The 24,082-nt window shown below is 47.4% G+C and overlaps 3 protein-coding genes across 6 annotated transcripts; 2 read left to right on the top strand and 1 right to left on the bottom strand.

Moving 5' to 3' along the window:
* Positions 1 to 2,253: 2,253 nt before the first annotated feature.
* Positions 2,254 to 5,646, bottom strand: rtcb (RNA 2',3'-cyclic phosphate and 5'-OH ligase). The gene is made up of 12 exons (XM_028394409.1): positions 5,249 to 5,646; positions 4,659 to 4,737; positions 4,506 to 4,573; positions 4,330 to 4,429; positions 4,026 to 4,182; positions 3,789 to 3,945; positions 3,555 to 3,714; positions 3,309 to 3,484; positions 3,055 to 3,243; positions 2,878 to 2,988; positions 2,681 to 2,800; positions 2,254 to 2,549 (listed from the first exon to the last, which is right to left on the bottom strand). The coding sequence occupies exons 1-12, from the start codon at positions 5,339 to 5,341 to the stop codon at positions 2,442 to 2,444; spliced, it is 1,518 nt and encodes a 505-aa protein (XP_028250210.1). The 5' UTR covers positions 5,342 to 5,646; the 3' UTR covers positions 2,254 to 2,441.
* A 259-nt stretch (positions 5,647 to 5,905) lies between these two features.
* On the top strand, positions 5,906 to 10,025 carry fbxo7 (F-box protein 7). 4 transcript variants are annotated; one of them, XM_028394465.1, is made up of 10 exons: positions 5,906 to 5,988; positions 7,185 to 7,307; positions 7,391 to 7,604; positions 7,789 to 8,019; positions 8,094 to 8,238; positions 8,335 to 8,415; positions 8,494 to 8,553; positions 8,894 to 9,055; positions 9,283 to 9,323; positions 9,563 to 10,025. In XM_028394465.1, exons 2-10 carry the CDS (start codon positions 7,186 to 7,188, stop codon positions 9,854 to 9,856), a joined length of 1,350 nt encoding a protein of 449 aa, XP_028250266.1. In that variant the 5' UTR covers positions 5,906 to 5,988; position 7,185; the 3' UTR covers positions 9,857 to 10,025. The 4 variants fall into 4 exon arrangements, with proteins under 4 accessions (XP_028250266.1, XP_028250255.1, XP_028250259.1 ...); XM_028394454.1 differs by having other exon boundaries at positions 8,494 to 8,586; positions 8,879 to 9,055; XM_028394458.1 differs by having other exon boundaries at positions 8,491 to 8,553.
* A 2,264-nt stretch (positions 10,026 to 12,289) lies between these two features.
* On the top strand, positions 12,290 to 23,626 carry kiaa0930. Its single transcript, XM_028394590.1, has 10 exons — positions 12,290 to 12,434; positions 18,960 to 19,108; positions 20,175 to 20,279; positions 20,352 to 20,429; positions 20,508 to 20,609; positions 20,725 to 20,865; positions 21,059 to 21,247; positions 21,582 to 21,741; positions 21,810 to 21,965; positions 22,039 to 23,626. The coding sequence occupies exons 1-10, from the start codon at positions 12,290 to 12,292 to the stop codon at positions 22,077 to 22,079; spliced, it is 1,266 nt and encodes a 421-aa protein (XP_028250391.1). The 3' UTR covers positions 22,080 to 23,626.
* The last annotated feature ends 456 nt before the right edge of the window (positions 23,627 to 24,082 follow it).

Below are 24,082 nucleotides of genomic sequence, written 5' to 3'. Positions count from 1 at the left end.
TTTTTAAGTAAGTTTATTAAATTGGAGTCATCATCAGAAGCGTTAGAATTAGGATCTTTTGTGTTCTAAAATTAGTTAGCTTTGATTTTTTTCTGGCATGTTTGGGCTTCCGTAGCCCAGCCGTAGGAATCCTTCGTGTACAGCTCGTGTAATTTTGTCTTGTACAGAAGCAGCGTGTTGAATTTTGTATTGAAGTGACGATCGACAGATTGATTATGCAACGCTTAACCGCGAGCGACACTGAAGGAGCCGCCAGACGTTCCAATCAGGCGCGGCGGCGGCATCCGACCGAGGCGCTGCTGTGAGACATGCTATCGCAAGCCATTCATATCAGATTTCGCCAGTAGTTAAAACGCCGTTTTTTACGTCGTACGCCGCAGAAAACGCCGTTTTCACGTCATGCGCTGTATGGCGTTTTCACAGTTTAACGTCGTAGCCGTACGGCGTTTTCCAAACGCCCACTCATAACGCCGTATGGCGTTTTCTAATGATCTCCGCCCCATAACTTCCTCAGCCTCTGCAGTTCACTCTTTATCAGCCTATCAGCAGAGAAGAAGGACAGACCACGTTGATTCAGCACCAATCTCCTTTGCTGTATCATTTCGGTCCACAGCTACAGGATTATTCTGAATGTAATAATAACACAAATTCCTCACCCACTGCTGTGCACTTGTCAGTCAGTCCTTTTTTGTTTAAAGTTTAACAACTTGTTGTTTGTTAACAACCTGTTTTGGGGGCATTTCAGAGAGAGATTAGGAGTAAGTAGAACAAATGTTATTGTGAACATAATTCAGTTTTTTTTTCATGAGAAATGAAAGCTTTGCATGACTCAGACCGAAGTGATACAGCAAAAGAGATCGGTGCTGAATCAGTGCGGTCTGTCCTTCTTTTCTGCTGATAAGCTGATAAAGAGTGAACTGCAGCGGCTGAGCAAGTTATGGGGTGGAGATCATTAGAATATTAGAAAGTGTGGCCGTTTGGAAAACGGCGTATGACGTGAAAACGGCGTTTTCTGTGGCGTATGACGTAAAAAACGGCGTTTTAAGTACTGGCGAAATGTGATATGAATGGCTTGTGATAACATGCTGGCGCTTTGGTTTTATCTCAGTCACGCATATTGTTTCCGTATATGAGTGCTTTATCAGAATTGGGTTTACTTGCCTTTGGCTTTAAACTGTGTGTTCCCTGAGCTGCTGCCTTTGTGGCGTCTCGGAAGTGCCTGAATACTTTCAGTCGTCATGCAGCCCTGCAACATGAATTCATTTGAGCTCTGGTGTCATTTTATATTCTCACGTTAATAAATGATTTACCAGAATGTGTTTTGCCTAGCTAAGCTCAAAAAGTACAAACTGGGCAAACTGTTAGCTCAACAGATTTGCATGTGTCTGTTTAGCTAACAAGCTATTGCTAACTGCTGCAAACACTACAAGGTCTCCTGGCAACATGTCTATTTATGCACCCGTTCACTAAATGTGAAGATAATTATGAATTAAAGTCTGAGGGTGGATTGTTTCGTTTGTGATGTAAACTAGGCTAACAGGTTCACCCTACTCCTGTATGCTAAGCTAGGCTAAATATACACAGATCTGAACCTGGCATCCATTCTTTAAATATTCCAGCCTGCACTCGGTGTATGGAAGCTCATCTCTGCCAGCACAATAATACAAATTCATAATTTAATGTGCAGGAAAGATTTGATGTTTACATTTTTCCTGTTGTTGGCAGGAATGGGCCTCCATAGCTCCGTCTGTTTAAAAGTAGTTCCTCGTGGTGTTTATATGGATGCTGGTTTCAAGCCTGTGTTCAGCAGTTAGCTTAGCATACAGACTGGAATCAAAGGGAAACTATTAGCCTAGCCCTTGAAAGTTCACTGAATAACACATATCTAGTTTAAGGACTGTAAATATGCAGTGTACCTGTTGCTAACAGGCCGGGCTAACCCTGTTAACCCACTGAACACCGACAGTTTGTCCTCGGTTCACCAGCTCACCTGATCAGCACTCAGTTCCCGTTGTTTAGTTTGATTGACAGCCATCCAGAAACCTGACGTGACTTCTGGTTCCCTCACTGAAGAAGTATTGAAGCTCCGCCTCTGAACCAGAGACCGCTGGCATTAGTTGGAGGCTTGTTAGCTTTAGTCAGAGCGAGGGCGGAGTTGAACACTTGCCAATTAAATGAATTTGTTTATTGATCATGCTTGGATGGATTTTTCTGACAAACCCTCTGTTAGAACCAATAAAGTGTTTACTAATGGCCTCTTGCCTCACTCTTTATTTTTCCTTTTAGAAGCAAAATTCAGTCTTCAAACACAAAACTTCTTCCTCCAGGTCGTCTCCAACATAAATTCACTTTGTTCTCCACAAAGAAAATTAACTTGAACAAACATCTTCAGTGTATCATCGTCCGTCATTAAATTGTCTCTAACGTGGCGCTGTGCAGCTTCAGCCTTTGATCACGGCGATCGGCCTCAGTTTAATGGCCTTCTTGCTGATTCCAGCGTCGTGACATGTGTTGACGACATCCGTCACATTTTTGTATGATTCAGGAGCCTGGAAAAAAAAACAGGCATCACGTGCTATAAATATACGATTTTCATGTTATTTCTTGTTGCTGACGTTTCGTAAATCTTTGGCGTGGATGTTTATCAGTTGTTGTTCCCACTGATGGAAGGTTTCCTCACCTCCTCCATAACCAGTTTGGGTGAAGCCACTCGGATGGCGATGCCCATGTCCGCCAGTTTGTCCAGAACGTCCTGGAAGTCCAGATTGCGGCGGGATTTTGCTCGAGACAGAGCGCGGCCCTGAAACAGGAAGTTGTGTTGGACACATTTAAACTCAAAATATTGACGTTCCTCAGCTAACGTGAATCGGACCGCACCGCTCCGTGGCAGGTGGTCCCAAACGTCTCCGTCATTCCCTGTTCTGTCCCGGTGAGGACATAACTGCAGGTTCCCATCGTCCCTCCGATCAACACTGGCTGACCTGTCAGCTGAAGGACAGAACTAGGTCAGAACCTGCAGTGCCTTGAGCCTGTTAAACTGAGGAGCCGGGTTACCTGGTAGTCCACAGGGATGAGCGGGTGGTGTGGGGGGAAGGCCCGGGTTGATCCTTTGCGGTGAACCAGCAGCGTCCTCTGCTTCCCGTCCACCATGTGCTCCTCAACCTTGGCGATGTTGTGGGAAACGTCATAGATGACGTGCATATCCAGGTCGTCCGGCGTTGTACCGAACACTTTGGAGAAGGCCTGAAAGACGAGCGACAGCAGCTGTGAGCGGACGCCCGGCAACCTGCAGCTCCAGGTGAGCCTACCTGTCTGGTGAGGAAGGTCATGGAGGAGCGGTTCACCCAGGCGTAGTTTCCTGCTGCCGCCATGCCCTTCAGGTAGTCCTGACCCTCCTGCGATGTGACGTGTGCACAGGCCAGTTGGCGGTCGTTCACTGTGATCTTGTCCCGTTTCATCGCCTTCTCCATGGCAACCAGAGCGTCTGGAAACAACAAAGACAACGATTATTAAAATCAGCTTTCCCGCTGTGTGTAAAAGGTTGGAGCTCCTACCAGTGGCAACCTGGTGTCCAAGGCCGCGGCTCCCGCTGTGGATCATCACGCACACCTGGCCCTTGTGATCGATGCCCATCTTCTTGGCTGCGTAGTCATTGTAAATCTCGTCCACCACCTGGATCTCAGCGTAGTGGTTTCCAGCTCCCAGAGTGCCGAGCTTTAACAAACACAGTGTTACACACAGGTGGACCTGTGCAGGTGTATGCGTTCATGCCTGTGTGTGTGTGTCACCTGTGGCAGGCCTCTCTTCTTGGCCTTAGACGACACCTTGTTTGGGTCGGCCTGCAGCATCCGGCCGTACTCCTCGCAGTGCTCCTTGTCCTCAGCCCAGGCATAGCCCTCCCTCAGGGACCAGTCCACGCCCATCTCCAGAGCCTCCTCCAGATCCCTGAGGACAGACAGGTGGAGGAGGTGAGACATCAGAGGGACGCCTGTGATCCACAGGCACGCCCGGAGGCCCTGCCTTACTTGGCTCCCATTGGAATGACTCCTTTGGAGCCCACTCCCACTGGGATGTGGTCAAACAGTGACTGGGCCAGCTGCTCCTTCACCGGCTGGACGTCACACTCGTCCAGGTTTGTCCTCAGCAGGCGGACACCGCAGTTTATGTCGAAGCCCACACCCCCTACAGAATGAAGAGACGGCCACAGATTCACCAGGGTCAGATACAGAGGCTGGAGGCTGACTCCAGACTAAACACTCTGTTTATCTTTCCTCTCACCAAACCTTATTAATCTAATTATCAATAACAATAACAGACAGTGTTATATACCTGGAGACACCACAGCATCGGGGTCACTCATGTCAAAGGCAGCCATGTTTCCAATGGCGAACCCATATCCAGAGTGGACGTCTGGAAGGCCGATGGATTTCTGTGGATCAATCAGACACAGTCACTCAGCCGGAGCTGTCCAATCACAGCCAAGATGGTGGAATGCCGACACTTACGTGTACGATCCCAGGAAGCGCCGCCACATTCCCGATTTGTTTCATGGCGGGAAGGAATCCACCCACACCTGCAGGAAGACAAGCACAGACACATCAGAATCAGAGGCTCGTCCACAGGAGGAGGGTACCTCAGGGGGTCAAAGTTCAGACCACCTCCTCCTCGACAGGCGTTCCGGAGCTCCTCAAACATCAGCTTCTCCAGAGGGTCGTTGACGTAGAAGATTCCTTCAACCTGTTAATCAAAAGATGCAGTCATGTCAGATCCATAACTATAAATTATACATGTTTTTCTGGTCAGTTCCTCTAACTACAGGGACAGATCCTGTGTTTGAGTTTTCTCTACTGTCTTATGGTTCAGATCTGCTCCTGTGTTTATATGTGGTCTTAAAAACACCTTTATTTACAGTGTGAACAGCTGACAGCAAAATAACGTAACCACAACATGCGGATTATTTTCAACAGAAAACAAGTAACACATTTAATAAAAACCTGTTAACAGTGCATATTTTTGACATGTTTCTCTCATGTTCGTCCAGCCTGTCACGCAGCTCACATCATCGCTGAGCTCCGGCAGCAGGTTAACATCAGCTGCTCTGCTCTCAGAATGTATTTTCCTCCATTCTCTTATTTTATCGTCAGCTTTAAATCTTCATAACTGACATGTGCTGACGGACTGCAGTGCTGCTGCACTGAAGCTAACCTGCTAGCCTGCTAACTAGCCACGTTAGCAGCTAAAGTCTGACCTGCATGTTGGGAACGAAGCCTTTTTTGATCCTCCAGCAGTTGCTGCCGATTTTATCCAGGAACTGCAGCTCATCGTTGTAACTACGGCTCATGGTTCCGATCCAAAAAGCTTCCAATAGACACTTATTACACTCAAGTGCTGCGTAACCGGCTGACTGACGATCCACTGTGGCCACGGCGCTACGGAAACCCGGAAGCTATCAGAACGCGACTGTCAATATGGAGTGACGCAGAAAAATTAAACTGTCCGCTCCGAGAAAGTTAGAATAAAACATAAAAACTCAAACACGCGTGATCTTGAAAAAAGACTTAATATTTTATTTATATTTTTCAAAGCTTCAGAGTGTTGACGCGGCGCCGCGCTGCTCGATTGCCGTAAATGTAGCAATTTAAAAACTGTTTAGTCACACAAGTGCAGAACAGAAATACCGGAAATACAATGCCTGACCTTCAATACAAAAGCACCATTTTTTCTTTGTAGCAATTCACGAGAAAAACAATAAAACAAACAAACATTTAAAGTCCCATTGTGTTATTAATGTAGTAGCAAAACAAAAAGCAAATAAATAGAGTTTTGTTGCTTTAAACACTATACTGACAACGCTCCATTTGGCCATAGTGATGTCAAAATAAAATCTTTTATGTTGAAACTCTGTACCGGAAGCGCCCGTCCGTGTGTTTACCATTTGGGGTTTGAAGGAGAAGCGGAGCTGTGGATTTAATAACGTTTCTTCATCGTGTAAGCACTAATGTGTTGTTATCTCTGACACTTTGTTAACTAAGCAGCGAACCCGCGCAGCTACCTCAGAATAGCTAGCTCCACCGTGACGCAGCGACATGTTAGCTAATGTTTAAACTGCAGAAACGAAAACGAAACGTCCCCGTGCTCAGCTAATAAACATTAAACACACGTTAATAAGTTATAACGTCCATTTCTGACTTTAGTTTAAACAACGTGAATTTAAAGTTTTTGTTGTAAGATGTAAAACGTTTTAAATGTCAGTCAGCGCAGCGAAGGATTACCGTATAAATGTTAAATAAATTTTGAATCATTTGAATCAATTCAAAATGAGTTAACGCTAACAGGAAGCTAACGGTCTGAAAAACAAAGATTAACGACAATGACTCATCAAGAATAAACATGGCAGATTTCCATAGAGATGCTGTGCGGACAGTAGTTTAGGTTTAGCCCGGGATGTCTATGTGCACCGTGGCACACATAATGATGTGTGCTGAGATTATTTTTATAAACATAATAATACAAAACACTAATAAACTGCACAGCTGTAGAAAGCTGGCGTCTTTCCACCAGACTCAATTTTCCTTCAGTTCCTGTCTCACAGGCGTGAGGAGGAGAGGGATGTAATATTATCAAACTTTGACCTCCTCCAAGCAGCGGTTACCATAACAAACAAGGTCAAGGAGATGGGGTGTTAAAGGAGGAAGCGTGGCTAACATGAACGTCACTTTTTAGCATCCTCTCCTGTCTATGTGAGAGAGAGCGAGTGATGAGGATGAGGATGATTGTAGGATTTTCCAGTGGAGGGCTTTGTTTCCTGATGTGGGTGTGGGAAATTTAAGGTACTGTGTTTGGCTGTAATGGTTGTTCATGACTGTTAAACATAAATGAATGACGCAACTGCAGAGTATGCGCAGTTGAGTATAGCAACAATATTTGTAGTGTAGCTATAGCAACGCTTGTTGCATTGAAGTGCAGCTATAGCATCGGTTTGTTTAATATTTCTGATTGCCCGTCGGAACCCGCACGATGCGTCAGTTTACAACCTGAAAGTTCCTAATAGACCGCTGAAAGTTCCTAATAGACCGCTGAAAGTTCCTAATAGTTCTAAGACAATGCTTGTTCCGACAACCCATCCAGAGGGGAGACTAACGAGGAGTAAATCTGGACAATGATTAACGTGGCTTTGTCCTCAGGATGAAGCTGCGAGTTCGGATCAACAAGCAGACCAGCCAGGTGGAGTTACCAGGAGAAGAACCCAGTCTGAAAGATCTCATAGACCACATCAGGGAGACTCTCCTGTCTGCTCATGGACTGAGGTCAGGCCTACACGCCAGCCTGTTTTGAAGTCTGTGTGTCTGATGTTTCAGTGTTTAACTGGACTTCTTCTTTGGTGTTTCAGTGCAGACACGAAGTTCAGTTTGTCCCTGAACGGCTCGGAGCTGCTCTCAGACTGTGGGCAGACTCTGGCGTCCTGTGACATCGTCTCAGGAGATCTGGTCTGCATTGTCCTGCTGCAGTCTGCTGCTGCCGCCGCCTCAGGCTCGTCCACCAACACAGCAACCAACAGCGTAACAAACCAGAACCAGCAGACCGCCAGCATGTTGTCCAGCCAGGTGGGACATCCTAGCACAAAGAGACACTGTATGGACAAATCTAAATTTCAAACAGGAGACCCAACTTCATCCTTTTTAAATGTTACTGTAATCTGCTAAAAGACCAACATGCAGTCCAGTTTGGACAGGTGTGTGTGGACAGACTGCTTCTGTGATCTGATGAAAGTGTCATGTCATCAAACAGCCGAGCAGCAGCAGACCTGCAGCCCTCACAGAGTCCAAGGACACCTGCAGGACGCCCGACTCGGAGGCTCCGCCCCCTGTGTGGGAGCCAATGCTGTGCAGCGAGGCCGAGGAGGGCCAGGCGCCGCTCTCCCTGGAGCTGCTGTACCACGAGGCGAAGGCCGCCAGTCCCACCGACGCCATCATGGTGGCCGGACACATGCTGATGCTGGAGACTGGGTTCATACCTCAGGTGAAAGTGTCCCTGTCCTCTCAGAGTGTGTGTCCTGCTGTGTGTGACATCAGTGTGTGTGTGTTTGTGTTCAGGGCGACGAGCTAAGACCCGGTCAGATGCCTGCAGGGTGGAGGTGTGATGCTGGAGTCTACAGGCTGCAGTACAAACACCCTCTGTGTGAAGACAGCGTGGCCTCCGTGGCGGCTGTGTGTATGGGCCCCATGCTCGTCATCAACAGTGAGTCACATGGACAGAGCGCTGGATAAATGAGTTACCAATGAGGTCAGACAGGAAGTACCCTCTGCCCTCTGATGCTCTTGTATTTCTCTGCAGCGATGCTGGCAGTGACAGAAACTCAGGCCGTCCGCAAACTGTGTGTGAACGCGTCCAGCTACGTGACCAACGAGTGTCCAGGTAGAGCTGTAATTGGTCGGTTTTGATCTGACCTCAGCAGCAGTGTCTGTGTTTAACTGTGTCCGCCTCTGTCAGGAGGAAGTGCAGCCAAAGCCTTCAAACACCTCAGTAAACTGTCCCGCGTCTTCAAAGACCAGCTGGCGTACCCACTGATCGCCACCGCCAGAGAAGGTACAGACGGCTGTTCTCGGATCTCTGAGCTGTGTTATGATGCCAGGGCATCAAATCATTCAATGTGTGACAGCAGCAGCTTCTTTACCTGTTTTCTAAGATTCAAACAGACAACAGTCACCACCGGGGGGCACCAGAGTGCACCCTGATTTCCTGTTTCAGGTTTAGACACCAGCTTAGTGTATTTTATTAATTGGTGTGTTTCCCACTGAGGTTTGGTCAGAACAGTCCTGACTCCATCTTGGATGTGATGAACCTGTTTTTCCGCTTAGTAACCACGCTCTGTTTGCAGCCATGTCTCTGCCGGTGGCGTTCGGGCTGCCGGCTCTTCCTCCAGAGCTCCTTCTGCGAGTCCTGCGGCTGCTGGATGTCCGCTCCGTGGTGAGGCTGTCGTCAGTCAGCCGACACTTTAATGACGCCACAGCCGACTCCACGCTGTGGAGACACCTGTACCGCCGCGACTTCTCAGGTCAGATGGCTGGACTTTGACTCGCACCATCACATGACTGATCACTGTCACTCTTTAATGTCTTTCATGGAAAGTCTTTGAAAGTCTGCCAGCAGTTTTTAAGGAGCATCTTTGAAGTGTGAGGAGTCAGTTTTAGGTTTTGACTGTTTGCTTCATGTCATGCATGATGTTCTTGTGTTCGTCTTTTATTCTGAAAGTCTCTCACTGAAGTGTGTTTGTTGATTCAGATTCCTGTTCCAGCAGATCCAGAGACACAGACTGGAAAAAGGTGAGTTGAACTCTTAATGATTGATTACTGGGGAGTGATCAGTGGATTCTGGATGATCTGTTTAAGCAGTGATCATGTTGCTACAGCAGCTCATAGCAGAAAAACCAGACTGACAGTCTTTTATTTTGAAGGACCAGCCTTCAGTATTCAGCTGGCTGCAGTCTGTCTTCTCACCACTAGATGTCTCCTCATTCCTCACACTGTTCCTTTACACCTGTCTGTCATGTATTCTTTTCCAGCTCTATAAAACGTCATATAAAACTCACCGTGAACTTCGCCGTGCGCCTCGTGTCTCCACCTTCCCTCCCTTCCACCCTGCAGACATCTTCGCCCCGGCACCTTACCCCCACTTCCCCCCAGTGCCAGGCATCATCGGGGGCGAGTACGACCAGAGGCCCAACCTCCCTCATGTCCTGCTGCCCCGCCCACGCCACGACCCCATCGGCCCGCCCACAGATCTCGACAGACGACCTTTCCGTCGACTGGGACCGACAGGGAGACGGCCTGCAGACGTCCGCCGAGGATTCATTTGATTATTGATTCCAGAACTGATCGATAAACAACAGGAAGCACATGTTCTAATTCTAGTCAAAGTTTACAAATAAAAGTTCATCGTCTTACAGTCATATAAGCTTTAGGATGCTACTAAGTGAAGTTCATTTTCAACATGGATTTAAAAAATTAAAACTTAATCTAACATAATGAGAGTTGATGTTTTTCCAGGTAATCCAGCCAAAGGGGAGGGTCATGGGAAGGTTAAGATCCACATGTGGGCTGTGAGTGAGAGGAGAAGGAGAGAGTGAGTCAGAGGAGCTGATGGAAATTCCCAGAGGAGAGAGGGAGGTGATCAGAGCAGACCTGAATGGCCACCATGTTGGTGAGGGAAACCAAAAGAAAAGGAAACCTAGAGGAACTGATGGTGTTGGACAGAGTCACATGTAAGAGTGGAGGTAGGAGTGCTCAGGAGACGCCTGTGAGGCAAGGCAGTCTGAGAGAGATCAGTGCATTGGATGGTGGTGTGCAGCATGATGGTCAGAAGGAAGAGGAAAGGAAAGATGGAGAAGAGCAAGTGGTGGAAGTATATAAAAAACAGCACGTTGAGGAGCTGATGAATGAAGGGAAAAAGATGGCAGGGATGTTGTAGAGCAGGACGTAGCAAAGATTAGAAAGGATGGAGTGGAGGAGGCTCTGAGGAGGATGAAGAGTGGAAAGACTGACAAACCTGTGGAGGTGTCTGGGAGAGACAGCAGTGGAGTCTGTAACTGGCCTGTTCAACAGGAGAGTGAGAAGATGCCTGAAGAACGGAGGAGACATGGAGAAGGGAAAGAGGACAGACAACAGGAAGAGCAGCTCTGCTGTCAGAGACGAGGAGAAGACAGAGGCAGAGCTGGAGGAAGATGAAGAGGTTCTCTTTAGGAGGATGGACAGTGTCAGGAATGAGGTCAGCTTAGGTTTTGGGACAAAGTCAGAGAGGAGATGGGTTGGACCTGTGCAGAGGAGGGACAGAGGTTATCTTGGTAGAATGTTGCTGGAAATAGAGCTGCAGGCAGGAGGTGAAGAGGAAAGACACAGAGGAGATGTGGACGTGCTGAGAGAGGACGTGAAGGTAGCTGGTGTGAGAGAGGATGGAGTCAGATGAAGACACTTGAGGGGGACAGCTGAGAGAAGAAGTTTTTCCAGGTCTTTGTAATCAGGTTGATTAAAATATTATTATTTATATTTTATTATACAAAGACAGACATATACAGACACAGACATGTGATTTGTTTAATAAATAAATACAGGCAGGTGATTATAATCAGTCTAGATTCAATCACAGGAAGAGGAAGAGAGTTTCTCTGCAGTGAAGTGATCACAATAAAACACTACTTTTCATTTCCGGTCTCTTTGCGGTCACGAGCAGCGACAATGACAATTACGTCATATTTTGTCTTAAACAAAGGGTGAACTCGTTTCAAACACCACTGTGCCCGGCGGCGAGGCGCTGTCCGACCGGGCGGAGTTTGCGGAGGTGTAACGGGTGATTCTGTTACAAGCTGAAAAAATGGCCTGAGCAGCTATCCGATAACCATCGAACTGTCTCTACAGCCACTGATTTAACCGAGAGGTTGAACCGGGACGTCCTTTATTCCGTTGATTAGCGCTTCCACGGGCAAACAAGGGGCTAACAGGTAAGCCCTAGCTAACGTTACAGTGTAGCTAAAGGTGCTAAAAGCAGTGTCTAATATGTTACAGCCCCTCCTCCCGCTGGACGGGCGGGGACTCTCAGATTAGCAGCTATGCTAAGAAGGTACGTTTGATTCAGGGACTGCTGACTACGGCTGAGTAGGAGAGAATAGTCAGAGTAAGTTTGAGGCTGGATGTTGGGCAGACATAAGGAAAAGGTGGTCCATCCATTCACGATATTAATGTTAAAAACCTTAAATATTTTCTAATTAGATGCTGTGCTATGCGATCGAGTGACTCCAAACCTAAGCTGAGACCACAAGAGACAAAATGGCGCGTCTCTGTTATTGCATTGAAGTTTAAAATATATTTTTATGTCATAAAGAAAATGAGTTTTGTTCAGGCGTGCCCGGGTCTGCTGACACTGGATGCGCCGGGTGACAGACCGCGCCGTAACACCCGCGTTTGGCTTGTGTTTGGGCGCTCTGTCCCTTTAAATGCCTCGTGTTGTTACAGGAAGTGTGAGGGGTGTTTCCAGCTGATCTGCACAACAGAAAGACCGGAGTCTCCCTCAGAAGTACGACCTGCCTGCGCGCTTCTCGGCCATCTCAGCAGAGCGCCCCGGCCCAGATCCCCGGCAGCTCTGCCCAGGTTTTTACCCGGGATAAATAAGCAAAAGAACCGGGAAGAGGATCTGCGGTACTGCCCCTTCTACTTCGCTACTGTTAGCGTCAGCTAGCTACCGTGAACCGGTGCCATCAGTAGCTGTTAGTCCGGACTGTCATGATCCCAGCGCGGAGATGGCGTCCTTCCCCGGTTTGTGTAAGGCTGTCGGGCCCGCGGAGGAGGAGAACGGAGAGCTGGACGGCTCTCTGCAGCAGATGCTGAAGGCCATCGCCGACGAGAGGAACCGACTGAACAGCCGCCAGGAGATCAGCGGGCTGGGTGAGTGTGTGTGCGCGCAGAGCCGTTGCTGGACACTATAGGGGCCCTAGGCAAGAAGGTAACACTGGGGCCCTATGGGCTACTAGATTCTATAGAAATGCCACCCCAAACACAAAGACATGTACATTAATGATTATATAAGCAACCTTTTTATTCAAATAATAACACACATGTGAAAATAATATCTTAAGGACATATAAAAACAACAACCAAAATATATCATAGAAATATGTACTCTCTGTAGACTGTCCACAGTGGTGGAAAGTAACTAAGTATTTGTACTTTGTTACTGTACTGTAGCATGTATTTTTTATGTATGAGTGGCGAAATGTCTTCAAAAAACAATCCTTGAGTCTAGTTGCCTCGATTCTAAACTCTTGGAAATTAAAAGTAAGTACTTGAGACTTTTACTTAAGTAGGATTGTTGATGTAGCACATCTACTTTTACTTGAGTATATATTTTGCTGGGTAATTGTACTTTACTTAAGTACCAAACTTCACTGCTTCCTCCACCACTGACAATATTAACTATTATACATATAACTTATTAAGTTTGTCCACAGTGCAGGATCATCAGTGAGAACTGGACACCTTAGAACCTTCATTTGTTACCAAGTCAGGTGCTGGAGGAGCAGAGGAAGACGTGGAGGCTCTCAGGTGTTTGACTGCTGGCGGGGACGTCCTCTGGAGTTTCCTCACAGGGCTCCACATGACCTGTGTGGTATAAGACCATAATGATCAGCCTGATAATTAACAATGTAAAGAATCTAGATTATTCATAATGCACATACCTTCATCTGTGGAGGTTGTGGCATCTTCATGAGAGAAGGTGTTTAAGCACCTGATGAAAAAAACAATTTAAAAAGGCCATAAAATAACAACTATATGACAATAATTCACTAGCTTATTTACAGAGAAATACCTGAGCATTAATAAACACTATATAGACTAAATATATACAGCAGGTTTTCCTGCTGTGGTTTAGAGGTCATTAACTCTAACAGTAAGTTAGTAACAGCAGCACTTAGCTTAATGCTAAACAAGCTAAAGTATTATTAGCATCGCAGCTACACACTGTTGCTGCATGAGCTAACAAGCTACTTCACAGCTTCACTGTGTTTACGTTTTTATACGTTTACGTTTGATACACGTTACTATATTTGTTTGTAACTCATTTAGCAGACGTTTGTACGCAGAGCGACTCACAGTTAACATTCAGGCTGCAGCATGAAGGAGACTATAGTGACGTGAAGCGCTTCGTCTCTAAAAGTGTTTAAGTGACACAATGTGAACCAACGTAGACAAACAGTGGTGGAGTAAGGTAAGGCTCAGCTGAGTTACAGACTCTTACCTCTCTCCCGTTTTGTCCTCTGCTCCTTTCTTTTGCCGTCTTTCCTTGCAGCCTGCAGAGTGTGTGCTTCATCCATTATTTTGAACATGCCGCTCCTCTCTGCTTCGAGCAGCGCTGACACAGGGCCCCATGGGGGCGGGGAGAGGAGGGAGTCTGAATGTGTCAATGCGCTGGGCCAAAACAGCTGTAGTTGAATGGTGGGGCTAACTGACCCTCCGTCCTAGGCAATTGCCTGGTTTGCCTACCGTGTTAGACAGCTCTGTGTGTGTGTTTTTTTTACTCTGCCTGTAAACAGTGGCTTCTGCTTTAATCAGTTTATCTGCAGCTCACACCAGAGCCGGACTCGCCTGCTGAGGGGCCAGGACTCCGTGTGACCCCCCTGACCATCGGCAGTTTAAAGATAATTCTTTTCTCAAGTTTAACTCCTAAATATAAATGACATAAATTAATTCCGTTGACATTTTTACTATTTTCAGAATCAGAAATACTTTATTAATCCCAGGGGGACATTGTTTTCACAGTGAATGAATTATTGGAGACCAGTTGTAGACAGAAACTCACTTTGTAAAAAAATCCTTTGAACTCTAAGAGTTAGAGAATCTAAAGACCCTTGAATATCAGCAAAGATTTAAACTAACATCTTACTGAGCACATGAAGTTGACATTGATTTGATATGTGCTGTGATGTACTGTATTGAGAAACACAGTTATTAACACAGTGTTTGTTACAGACTGGACTCCACACAGAGGCTTTTATTGTAAGTGATGATGTATTCCAGCCTCATGTTCCACATAGATCAAACTCAGCAATTAGATAGGAACAGGTAATTGTAAAGGTGTTTGATGGACAGGATGACGAGCCTCTGCTCCTGTAGAGGGACTCTGTGATGATGTCATCATCAGTTCTAATTATAGTCCTGCATTAACGTGAAGGCAGCTTCCTGTTTGCATAGAGTTACACTTGAACCCTCTGATTGAGTCTGTTCAGAGGATGTTATTGATCAGACCTGATCTATAAATGTGTGTGTGTGTGATGCCAGCCTACAGTGCAGCCTTCATCACAGCACACACTGGCTCAACTCTCATGGTTAAATCAATAGAGCTCTGTTCACAGCCATGACTTCATCCCAGCATGCCGCTCACCAGCCAACCCCCTTTTCAGGCACCGCTCAGTGTTTTTGTATCGTGATAACAATAATGTGTGTGGGGCAGATAAAACCAATCCTCTGACCCTGAACTACCTCCTGTTTGCAGTCGATGTAACAGCTGAGACTTTTCCTCCTCTGAGGTCAGCAGGTCGTTTCAGAGCTCCGTGGCCTTTAAGATAACTGACAGTTACTTGGTTAGGCTTCCGACCTGACACCACCTAAATCCTGGTTCATCCGAACATGGGCAAATGGGTGTAAGCAGGAACACGTCTGCTCTTTATTCTGTGTAAATTTAATCCTTAATGGATATTATTTAAAATCTCATGAGCGGCAGAATCATCTGAGACCCACACAGGCCGTAAACATGTCTGTTGGTGGGGACTGACTCATTGTTAGAGTCGGCCTCTAGTGTTTGGAGGAACTGGAAGTTCCAGCTTGGCACCAGTCGTCCACCCTGGCCTCCGTCATGCAGCAACCTTATGACGTCTCAGCTGCGGCCACTAGAGAGCATCGTCACAGTTTTATAAAAGTAAAAGTATGACTTTACTTCGAAAGAAGAACTTAAAATATAAACGACCAACTTTGTTGGTCACTGTGTGTGTGTCCACTGGTTTCTCCATTCAGAGTGTGTGATGTATGTGTGTGTCAGTACGACCCGAGTCGTATTTTGGTGGTTCTTTTCTTTTTATCATCATTAATCGGTCACATGATGAGCTGCCTTCAGCAAAACTCATCTGCAAAGGATTTTCAGAATAAAAGCTCTTCAGAAGCTGATTGGACTCGGTCTGAAAGTAAAGGTCAGGACAGTGATGCTCAGCTTGGAGATGAGACGCTCGGTTCTTCCTGGTTGCAGCCATCATGGCCTCACACCAGCCTGGCTCCAGCTCGGCTGTGAGGAACCTGCAGACCAGCCGAGTGTTTGTCATGTGACTGATGTGTGTCTATCATGGCTTCCTGGCTCTGCAGAGTTTGTTTTTCTCCTGTTGGTGCAAACACTTTGTTTTTGAAGGATTGAAGTCATTCAAATATTTTTAGCTCTGGTTGTGACACTCGATGCATTCAGGGACCATCAGAAGACTGGTCCTGTCTGGACTCACAGTGTGTGCACTTCAAAGCTGCTGCTAATCTTTAACATGTTTAGAGCCATTTAAATGAGCATCAGTGTGTTAGACTTGATGTCCTGCTTTAAACATCATTGTTGTTCAGAGACACGCTGTAAAACATCTGATGTGAGTCTGATGGATTATTACAAATCCTGCTGAATAATTCATGAGGCGGAGAGGGAAGTCACAGTCTCAGTGTGTTGTATTGTTGGTCTGTGTGTCAGGAGGAGCAGCAGGACGCCTGCCTTCTGTGCTCAGAAACAGCACAGACCAGCCTAAAGCTGGATCCATACTCCACAAGAACAGAGAACTCCCTTCCCCCTGCCGACGTTACGCCCACAAAATGACGTCATTTTTCTCTCTGACCGCCCATTGTGCAGCTCTCTCGGACACATGGCCCAGGCAGAACTTTTTCTCTCAAGGCTGAGCATCAACCATGCTGTGATTGGTCGGAATTTATTGTGGGCGTGATGAATGTGGAGAGGCACAAGAGCTTCTTCAGATGCAGAACACACAGACAGAAGGAGGAAGTACAACGACGATGGACAGTTTAGATGAGCAGCTGGCAAACGACTCCTGGAAGGAGAAACACGGCGCACAGAGGAGAGTGTCTGTCCAAAATGTGGCGATAAAAATTAATCCCAGTATTGATCACGGCATTACAGCGACTGGATGCACATTAAACACCGGGAGACGGGATGTATTATTGCAGACAGTCCTCCACACGTTCACAGAATTAAACTTACACAGACCAGAGGTCTGCTACAGTCAGCTACACTGACCTTCTATCTATTTTCATGCTGTACGCCCTCTTTCCTGAGCATTGTCAGCTCGTTAGGCCAGGTAACCACGACTGTGCTCATAATTTGCAATACAATTGCATTGTCAACCTTTTGTGTGTGACGTGCGCTGCGTATGAGGGCCGTATGAGGAGTTCTGCACGCACACGTCTCGCAGAGTATGGTTCCTCCGTGCCGAAACAAACTTTTTTTTTTACTCTTACCACCCGTGGAGCGTGTTCTCTGTTCTCGTGGAGTATGGAACAGCCTTTAAGGTCTCTTCACATGACCGCATCACTCTGAACACATGACACAGGCAGTCACATGGTTACTGTCATGTGTTGTCCTCACAGGTGAGGTTACCGCTCACCCACTGACCTAAATGCTGGTGTTTCTGGATTCTTCCTGTAATCTGAGGTCTGGGGGGAATCTCCACCTCTAGGAGTCTGCTTCAGGTGTCTCAGGTCCCCATCATTTGGAGGTCCACTTTAGGAGGTTTTGTGGTTACAAAGAGGATTCTGAAGTGCTGTGAACACCTGTAGGTGTTTCTGATGGTCCCTGAGATTCAGATCATTATAAGCTGGGTCTGGTGTTACTGAGGAAGTTTTTTTAAGATCCTTTTGGATGTGGTTTCTGGGTTCTACACCGGCTTTCACTTTCCCTGATGGAGAGGCCTGCACCCAGGCAGAGGGTGAAGGCAACTAAATATGTGGTGGTTCCAGAGTCACTGAGAAGGAGGAGCTGTCAGACGTCCTGAGTGTTGGGTCTGGTGGTCCTCCAGGTGAGAGCAGTGGACCTTTTTGAGGTTCTTGTTGTCATTAAAGGTTTGTGTGGTGGTCCAGGGTTCCTGAGGATGTTCTGATGGTTACCAGGGAGATTGTAGAGACTTCAACAGGTCTAGATGTCCTTTATAAAGGTTCTGGAGTCCCTTTGGATGATCTGTGGTACTCCAGTGATCAGAGGAGAAGATCTCCTCACAGAGAGCGTGGCTGGACGGAAGCCAGAGGTCGCTTCCTGTCTACGAGCGGCGGTGATGTTGCCGGGCAGCCTGAACACGGAGGTGTTGTGTAGTGTAAAATGTGAACAGCTCGGAGAGGAGAGGCCCCACTCAGCAAGAGACAGCGTCTGTAAGGACGCCATAAGGAGGCTGTGTGTGTCCATAGTCTGACCCAGAATCAAACACTTCTCCCCACGCTGACCTGCTGGAGCTCGGCTCTATAGATCAGATCTCAGGCTCTCCTCTCGTCTGACAGGAAGGTCCACTCACTCCCTTCATGTCTGTGATGGAATGAAGCGCACCTCCACATGAGGACGTCCCCGCGGACACATTATCAGATGATCTGACTGTGACCAGACTCATTGATCTCTGATAAAGCTGCTCTAACTTAATGCCATGTCATCCTCCAGCCTCCCAGCAACTGTTGCCAGGCAACCAGGCAGGTGCCTGGGCCTGTTCAAAGGTAGCAGAGCACCCCGAGGTGATGGAGGACAGGCGGGCGACTGACATCTGACACAGACACACACACACAGTGTGCTGTATTGATCTGTGTCTTTAGTGGTCTTTTCAAAATAAAAGCCTTTGAATGAGTGTGTGCAGCAGGCAGCAGTGTGAATAATTTATCAGCTGTTTCATCGGCCATGAAGAAGAGCGACAGTGGAACAGACACCAGAGCTGAATAATGGAATAAACGAAAGCACGCAGTGCGTTTAGGGGAAGTTCCTCTGTATGTTTCCAGACTTTAAACACGGATGAATCGTTTCACTCAGACAGGAGGTTTTTCTGTTCACCAGCAGCTTCACTGTCTGCGACCCCGTGCCGTGGTCAGTTTCTGTGACCCTGTGCTGTGGTGGTCAGTGTCTGTGACCCTGGTGGAGGCAGCTGTGTTTGACCGTCCATGCTGACCTGTCCTCTCCCTGTCCTCTCTGTGTCCTCCTTGTGTCCACCTCATGTCCTCTCTGTGTCCTCTCTGTTTCCTCTTCATGTCCTCTCCGTGTCCTCACTGTGTCCTCTCCATGTCCTGTCTGTGTCATCCTCATGTCTTCTTCATGTCCTCTCTGTGTCCTTCTCATGTCCTCTCTGTGTCCTCCTCATGTCCTCTCTGTGTCCTCTCTGTGTTCTCTTCATGTCCTCCTCGTGTCCTCAGGCTGTTTTAAGGATGACCGCATCGTCTTCTGGACCTGGATGTTCTCCACGTATTTCATGGAGAAGTGGGCGCCTCGTCAGGACGACATGTTGTTCTATGTGCGCAGGAAGCTCTCCTACGTCAGCGCAGACAACTCGGAGGGCAAAAAGGTAAACGTGAGATGCAGACATCAGGAATGGACGAGAGCCTCTTTCATTGATCTGATCAGCTGACCTTTAAATCAAACCCCATCAGAGTCTGACCTGCAGGTCGACATTCTGTGTGTTTGTGTGTGTGTGTGCACCATCTTTCAGTTCCTGACTCAACAAACAAACCTCAGGTTAACCACACACACACACACACACACACACTCCCTGCAGGGACACAGTGTCAGGTGTCCATCAGCTGGAACTCAAACATTGTGTTGTGATTGGTTGTCTTCCAGCAGACAGACTCTGCTGTGTTCAGTCTGTCAGATGATTTTTATTCTGACTGCAGATCAGACGACAGACACACACACAGAGCAGCGACAGGCAGCTTCACATCAGTCACACATTTAAGCTGAAACATCAGTCGTTTTTCTGTTCCAGCAGCTGAAGCTTAAATGCAATAAACAAGTTAAAACAGCAGATTAAGAGGAGACAAAAACAACGAGCTACTGATGAAGAATCTTCATCACATGAACATACTGTTTTATAGCATTTGTGACAGTGAACAGTGAAATATATTGAGTTCAGTTCTCTGCTCTGCTCCTATTTATACTCCCAGACTGTCTGCTGTTTGTAGTTTGTCCTACATCCCCCTCCGTCCCTGGTTGCCATGGTTACACCTCACTGTTCTGTATGCATGGGTGGATTCCCTCATGGTTTCCCTCTTATCGTTTCTATTCAGACAGAAAACCGGAAGTGATGGGTCACATGACATCAAGTGGAGCGCCACAGCATCAGTTTTATTTTTTAAATTACACACACACACACACACACACTACAATAATGTGTGTTGATCAGAACAGGGGAGCATGGGGGAGGAGGGAGCTGCTGAAACATTAACAGATTTGTTGTGGAGGGGAATTGGAGCACTGCTGCTATCCTCTTTGTCTGGCAGGCCCTCACTCCCCTGTATTTCATCTGTTGTCATGGCAACAGATGAAATACAGAGCTTTGGCAGGAGGTCTGCAGGTATGCAGTGTTGCTGTGTTCAGGTTCAGGGTGTAGTTCTGATCCAGCTGTGTTTCAGGTGGAGGTGGAGGTCTACAGGAGGGACTCTAAGAAGCTACCGGGCCTCGGAGACCCCGACATCGACTGGGAGGAGAGCGTCTACCTGAACCTCATCCTGCAGAAGGTAAACATGGAGGCAGCTGCAGCCAGACACATGTTCAGGCCCATACTGACGCTGACTCCTGTCCTCTTCCAGCTGGACTACATGGTGACGTGCGCCGTCTGCACACGCTCAGATGCAGGAGACATCCACATCCACAGGAAGAAATGTCAGGTAGGAGAGCAGCAGCTCGTGCTCACAGCCACGGCCCACAAAGCCTGTTCTCATCTGTGAGCTGTGTCCCTGTTCCAGGAAGTGTTTGCTTCGCCAAGCAAGCATGCCATGGACAGCAAAGGGGAGGAGTCAAGGATGAGCTACCCCAACATCTTCTTCATGATCGACAACTTCGAGGAGGTAAAGACGAACTTCTAATTTTATGTTTGTTTGATCACATTTATTCATTTCATGAGTAACAAAGGGTTGTTGGTAAAAGCTGGTGCTGGCTCCTGATTGGTGCATGTTCATGTAGGTGTTCAGCGACATGATGGTGGGTGAGGGCGAGATGGTCTGTGTGGAGCTGGTCGCCAGCGACAAGAGCAACACCTTCCAGGGCGTCATCTTCCAGGGCTCCATCCGCTATGAGGCTCTCAAGAAAGTCTACGACAACCGGGTGAGACACCATGAACTGCCGGCACACATCAGCATGCTAACAGCAACATGCTAACAGCAACATGCTATGCTAATGTGTTTACAGAAATCAGGTGCTAATTAGCGACTGTTAGCATGTTTACAGAAATGAGTGTTTGATAGACAGTTAGTGGATTGCTAACAGTAGCGGTTTGCTAACGTGTGTCTGGCTGCAGGTGAGCGTGGCAGCTAAGATGGCCCAGCGAATGTCTTTTGGCTTCTACAAGTACAACAACATGGAGTTTGTGAGGATGAAGGGTCCACAGGGCAAAGGTCACGCCGAGATGGCCGTCAGCAGGGTGCCGACTGGTGACACCTCCCCCTGCGGCACCGAGGAGGACCAGGTGTCCCCGATGCACGAGAGGGTGAGTGTGAATGTTGTACAGACAGGTGAGGAGGTGAGGAGTTGTGGAGGTGACGTTTCACTTCCTGTCTGAGGGAAGTGATCCATCTTTAAACACCCCGGTCAGTGAGTTAAAACCGTCCCGTAGTGCTGAGGATGCCTCCTCAATCCACACCTGAACTGTGTTGGAGGTCGGTCCTGCAGATCAGAGGTTTGTATGCTGGGCTCAGCTCCACACAGGTGTGATCTGACCTGCCCGGGTGAGGAGCTGCTGCAGCCTCTGTATGTTTGTTCAAGGGAGCGCACAGAGCAGAAGGTTCTACAGACACAGTGAAAACCAAAATGTCCTTCTGCAGGTGACATCTTTCAGCACTCCTCCGACCCCGGAGAGGAACCGGCCCTCCTTCTTCTCGCCGTCTCTGAGGCGCAAGATGCCCCGAAACCGGATCGCAGAGATGAAGAAGTCTCACTCTGCCAACGACAGTGAGGAGTTCTTCAGGGAGGAGGAAGATGAAGGTAAACACGGGACATTTTTTGATTTTAAGGGTTACTCCTCAGTAGTTAATGACATCATTTGTTTTCAGATCTTCACACTGCCACAAACCTTCGCTCTCGCTCGCTGTCGGGCACTGGGCGCTCTCTGGTCGGCTCCTGGCTCAAACTGAACCGTGCTGAAGACTACTTCCTGCTCTACTCACACCTGACCTATGTCACGCTGCCGCTGCACCGCATCACCACAGGTCAGACACACACTGCCCCCTGCTGGCAGGGAGCTGTCATTAACTCACACAATGTGTGTGTCTGTGTGTGCAGACATCCTGGAGGTGAGGCAAAAGCCCATCCTGATGACATAGCAGAGCTGGACTCAGAGCATCAGTACCAAGTGCCTCCTGCATCAGGCCACTGAGACAACAGCAGCACCCCCCGCTGTCCAGACTGAGACCTGCAACCAAACACCTGCTGGACGTGGAGCACTCGGAGGAGACGCCGTCAGAGGGACGACACAAAAACCAGCCATTCCAGAAGTGCCTCCTCCTCTTAACAGCTCCTGTCGTGTCCAAGCTTGTCTCCATGGAAACCGGCCCGGCAGCATCACATGACCTCAGTGTGAGAGAGCACCGGGAGAGAGGGAAGTGATGAATATGTGTGCTCCTGTAAATATCCTGCTGCTTCACTCACTGAGACGCCTTGACTGAAGGTTTGCTTTTAATGACGCCGTCCGGTCCTGTTCGCCACGCCATGGACTTCTCCGTTGTTGGTGTCGACCATCACGCCAGGTGAAAGGGATTCTGGGATGCACTCAAGTGTTTTTGGCTTTGTTCCTATACATAGACATTGGGTAGGGTCATCTGTTTTTGTATTTAATGCACACATTTATATAACCAGGAAGTGTCAGCTGATCAATAATCAGAATCAAACACTAATGTTTCACTGCAGTCTGAACGGTTTCTTCCTTTTAATATGAAAACATTTCTCATAAAGTTTCAACTTTCAGAATCTGAATTCTCTCCAAATCATTTTATTCTGACTTTTTTACACAAGCGTTAAAAACTTCAAGTTCAATTTTCAGGAGAATCTCATTCAGGAGTGTCAATTTATGAGAATGTTTTCCTTTATAAACAATAATTACACATTCTTTCAGAACCTGTGTTGTTGTAAAATTACAGATTAAAGTAATTCACTTCAAATGGAATCACTCATTTTACAGTAAATCACAGAGGTGTGTGTTAGAACAGTTAACGGTTGGTTTATTGATTATTGGCAGATTTTTTTCACTGATGTGCATCGTCTGGAACACAGTGTATGATTTCTGTGGATTGTGGCGCTGCTGCCCGCCATCTGACTCCACTTCTCACCCAACAAAAACAGGAAGTCAGAGTGAGCCCGGCGCTGACTCTTCACGGCTCTGCTTTAGAACTGGACCATACTTGAAAGCTGCTGATCAGACGGTCTTAAAGGGAAGCTGCTTTGAGTGTGTGGATGTTGGACAGTGACTTCCTCTCCCGCTGTGCTCCTGAAGCCTTAAATCGGACTCTGTTCTTCTTCATGTTCGGGGTAAACTCACCTGTTACACTCTGACAGGAAGCAGCGAGCCCACAGACGCCAGTGTCAGCCAACACCACACAGAGCCCGATGTTCTAGTGATTGATTTGCACTCAGACAAAGCCATGGTGGATCAAAGTGTGTCTCCTCCTCAGTTCAGTGTTTTTGTAGTGTGTAGTTGTGCGGCTGAATGTATCCACACATGCACACACACTCTACACTGTAAAACGCTTGGTTTGGTTACTGTGCATGTCTCCAAACATTTTCCTATTTTATCCAAATACACATCAGCAGAAACACTGTGGTCCTCTCACTGCCTCCTGCTGCCCTGCAGCGCCCCCCTCTGGTCAACCCTTTACATGACTCATGTTTTTTCTTCTTCTACACTGTAAAATGACGTCTGTCAGCTGTTTCTCACTGCCATCATTTCCTGCTGAGTCCTGATTGGTTCGTTGATACAGAGTGCAGAGGTCACAGCTGTCACAGGACCGCCCTCTGTGACACCCAGAAACGATGGAGGCTGTTACCATGGAAACAGGCATGGTTATAGGAACTCACTCTGTGGCTTGGTCTTGATGACATCACATAAGTCTCGCACCAGACATGAGAAAAGCCACCACACTTCCCGTTTGTGTCTTCTGTAGTGATGTCATCAGAGGTCAGTCAGATCCAGTATTGATCATGTGTCAGAGCTGAATGTAAACAGACTGATGTCCTCTAGTCTTTGACAGCTGAAGCCGAGTTAGCCCAAATAACACTAGCATGTTGCCATCAGCTGCTGGTGGGGACTTGGTATGACCTCATTCATCCTGGA

Source organism: Parambassis ranga, chromosome 2, assembly GCF_900634625.1.
Source record: "Parambassis ranga chromosome 2, fParRan2.1, whole genome shotgun sequence".
Classification (NCBI taxonomy): domain Eukaryota; kingdom Metazoa; phylum Chordata; class Actinopteri; family Ambassidae; genus Parambassis; species Parambassis ranga.
Note: the sequence above shows the minus strand (reverse complement) of the source record. Positions and strands in the feature narration are given on the sequence as shown.

Coding starts and splice junctions, on each gene's coding strand:
- rtcb (XM_028394409.1), bottom strand. CDS start 5,341: ATGAGCCGTAGTTACAACGATGAGCTGCAGTTCCTGGATAAAATCGGC. Junction 2,801..2,877: donor GGACCACCTGCCACGGAGCG/GTGCGGTCCGAT, acceptor TTCCTGTTTCAG/GGCCGCGCTCTGTCTCGAGC. Junction 2,550..2,680: donor CCAAACTGGTTATGGAGGAG/GTGAGGAAACCT, acceptor TTTTTTTTCCAG/GCTCCTGAATCATACAAAAA.
- fbxo7 (XM_028394446.1), top strand. CDS start 7,186: ATGAAGCTGCGAGTTCGGATCAACAAGCAGACCAGCCAGGTGGAGTTA. Junction 8,239..8,334: donor CCCCATGCTCGTCATCAACA/GTGAGTCACATG, acceptor ATTTCTCTGCAG/CGATGCTGGCAGTGACAGAA. Junction 8,416..8,490: donor CGTGACCAACGAGTGTCCAG/GTAGAGCTGTAA, acceptor CGCCTCTGTCAG/GAGGAAGTGCAGCCAAAGCC.
- kiaa0930 (XM_028394590.1), top strand. CDS start 12,290: ATGGCGTCCTTCCCCGGTTTGTGTAAGGCTGTCGGGCCCGCGGAGGAG. Junction 19,109..20,174: donor ACAACTCGGAGGGCAAAAAG/GTAAACGTGAGA, acceptor GCTGTGTTTCAG/GTGGAGGTGGAGGTCTACAG. Junction 21,742..21,809: donor CAGGGAGGAGGAAGATGAAG/GTAAACACGGGA, acceptor ATTTGTTTTCAG/ATCTTCACACTGCCACAAAC.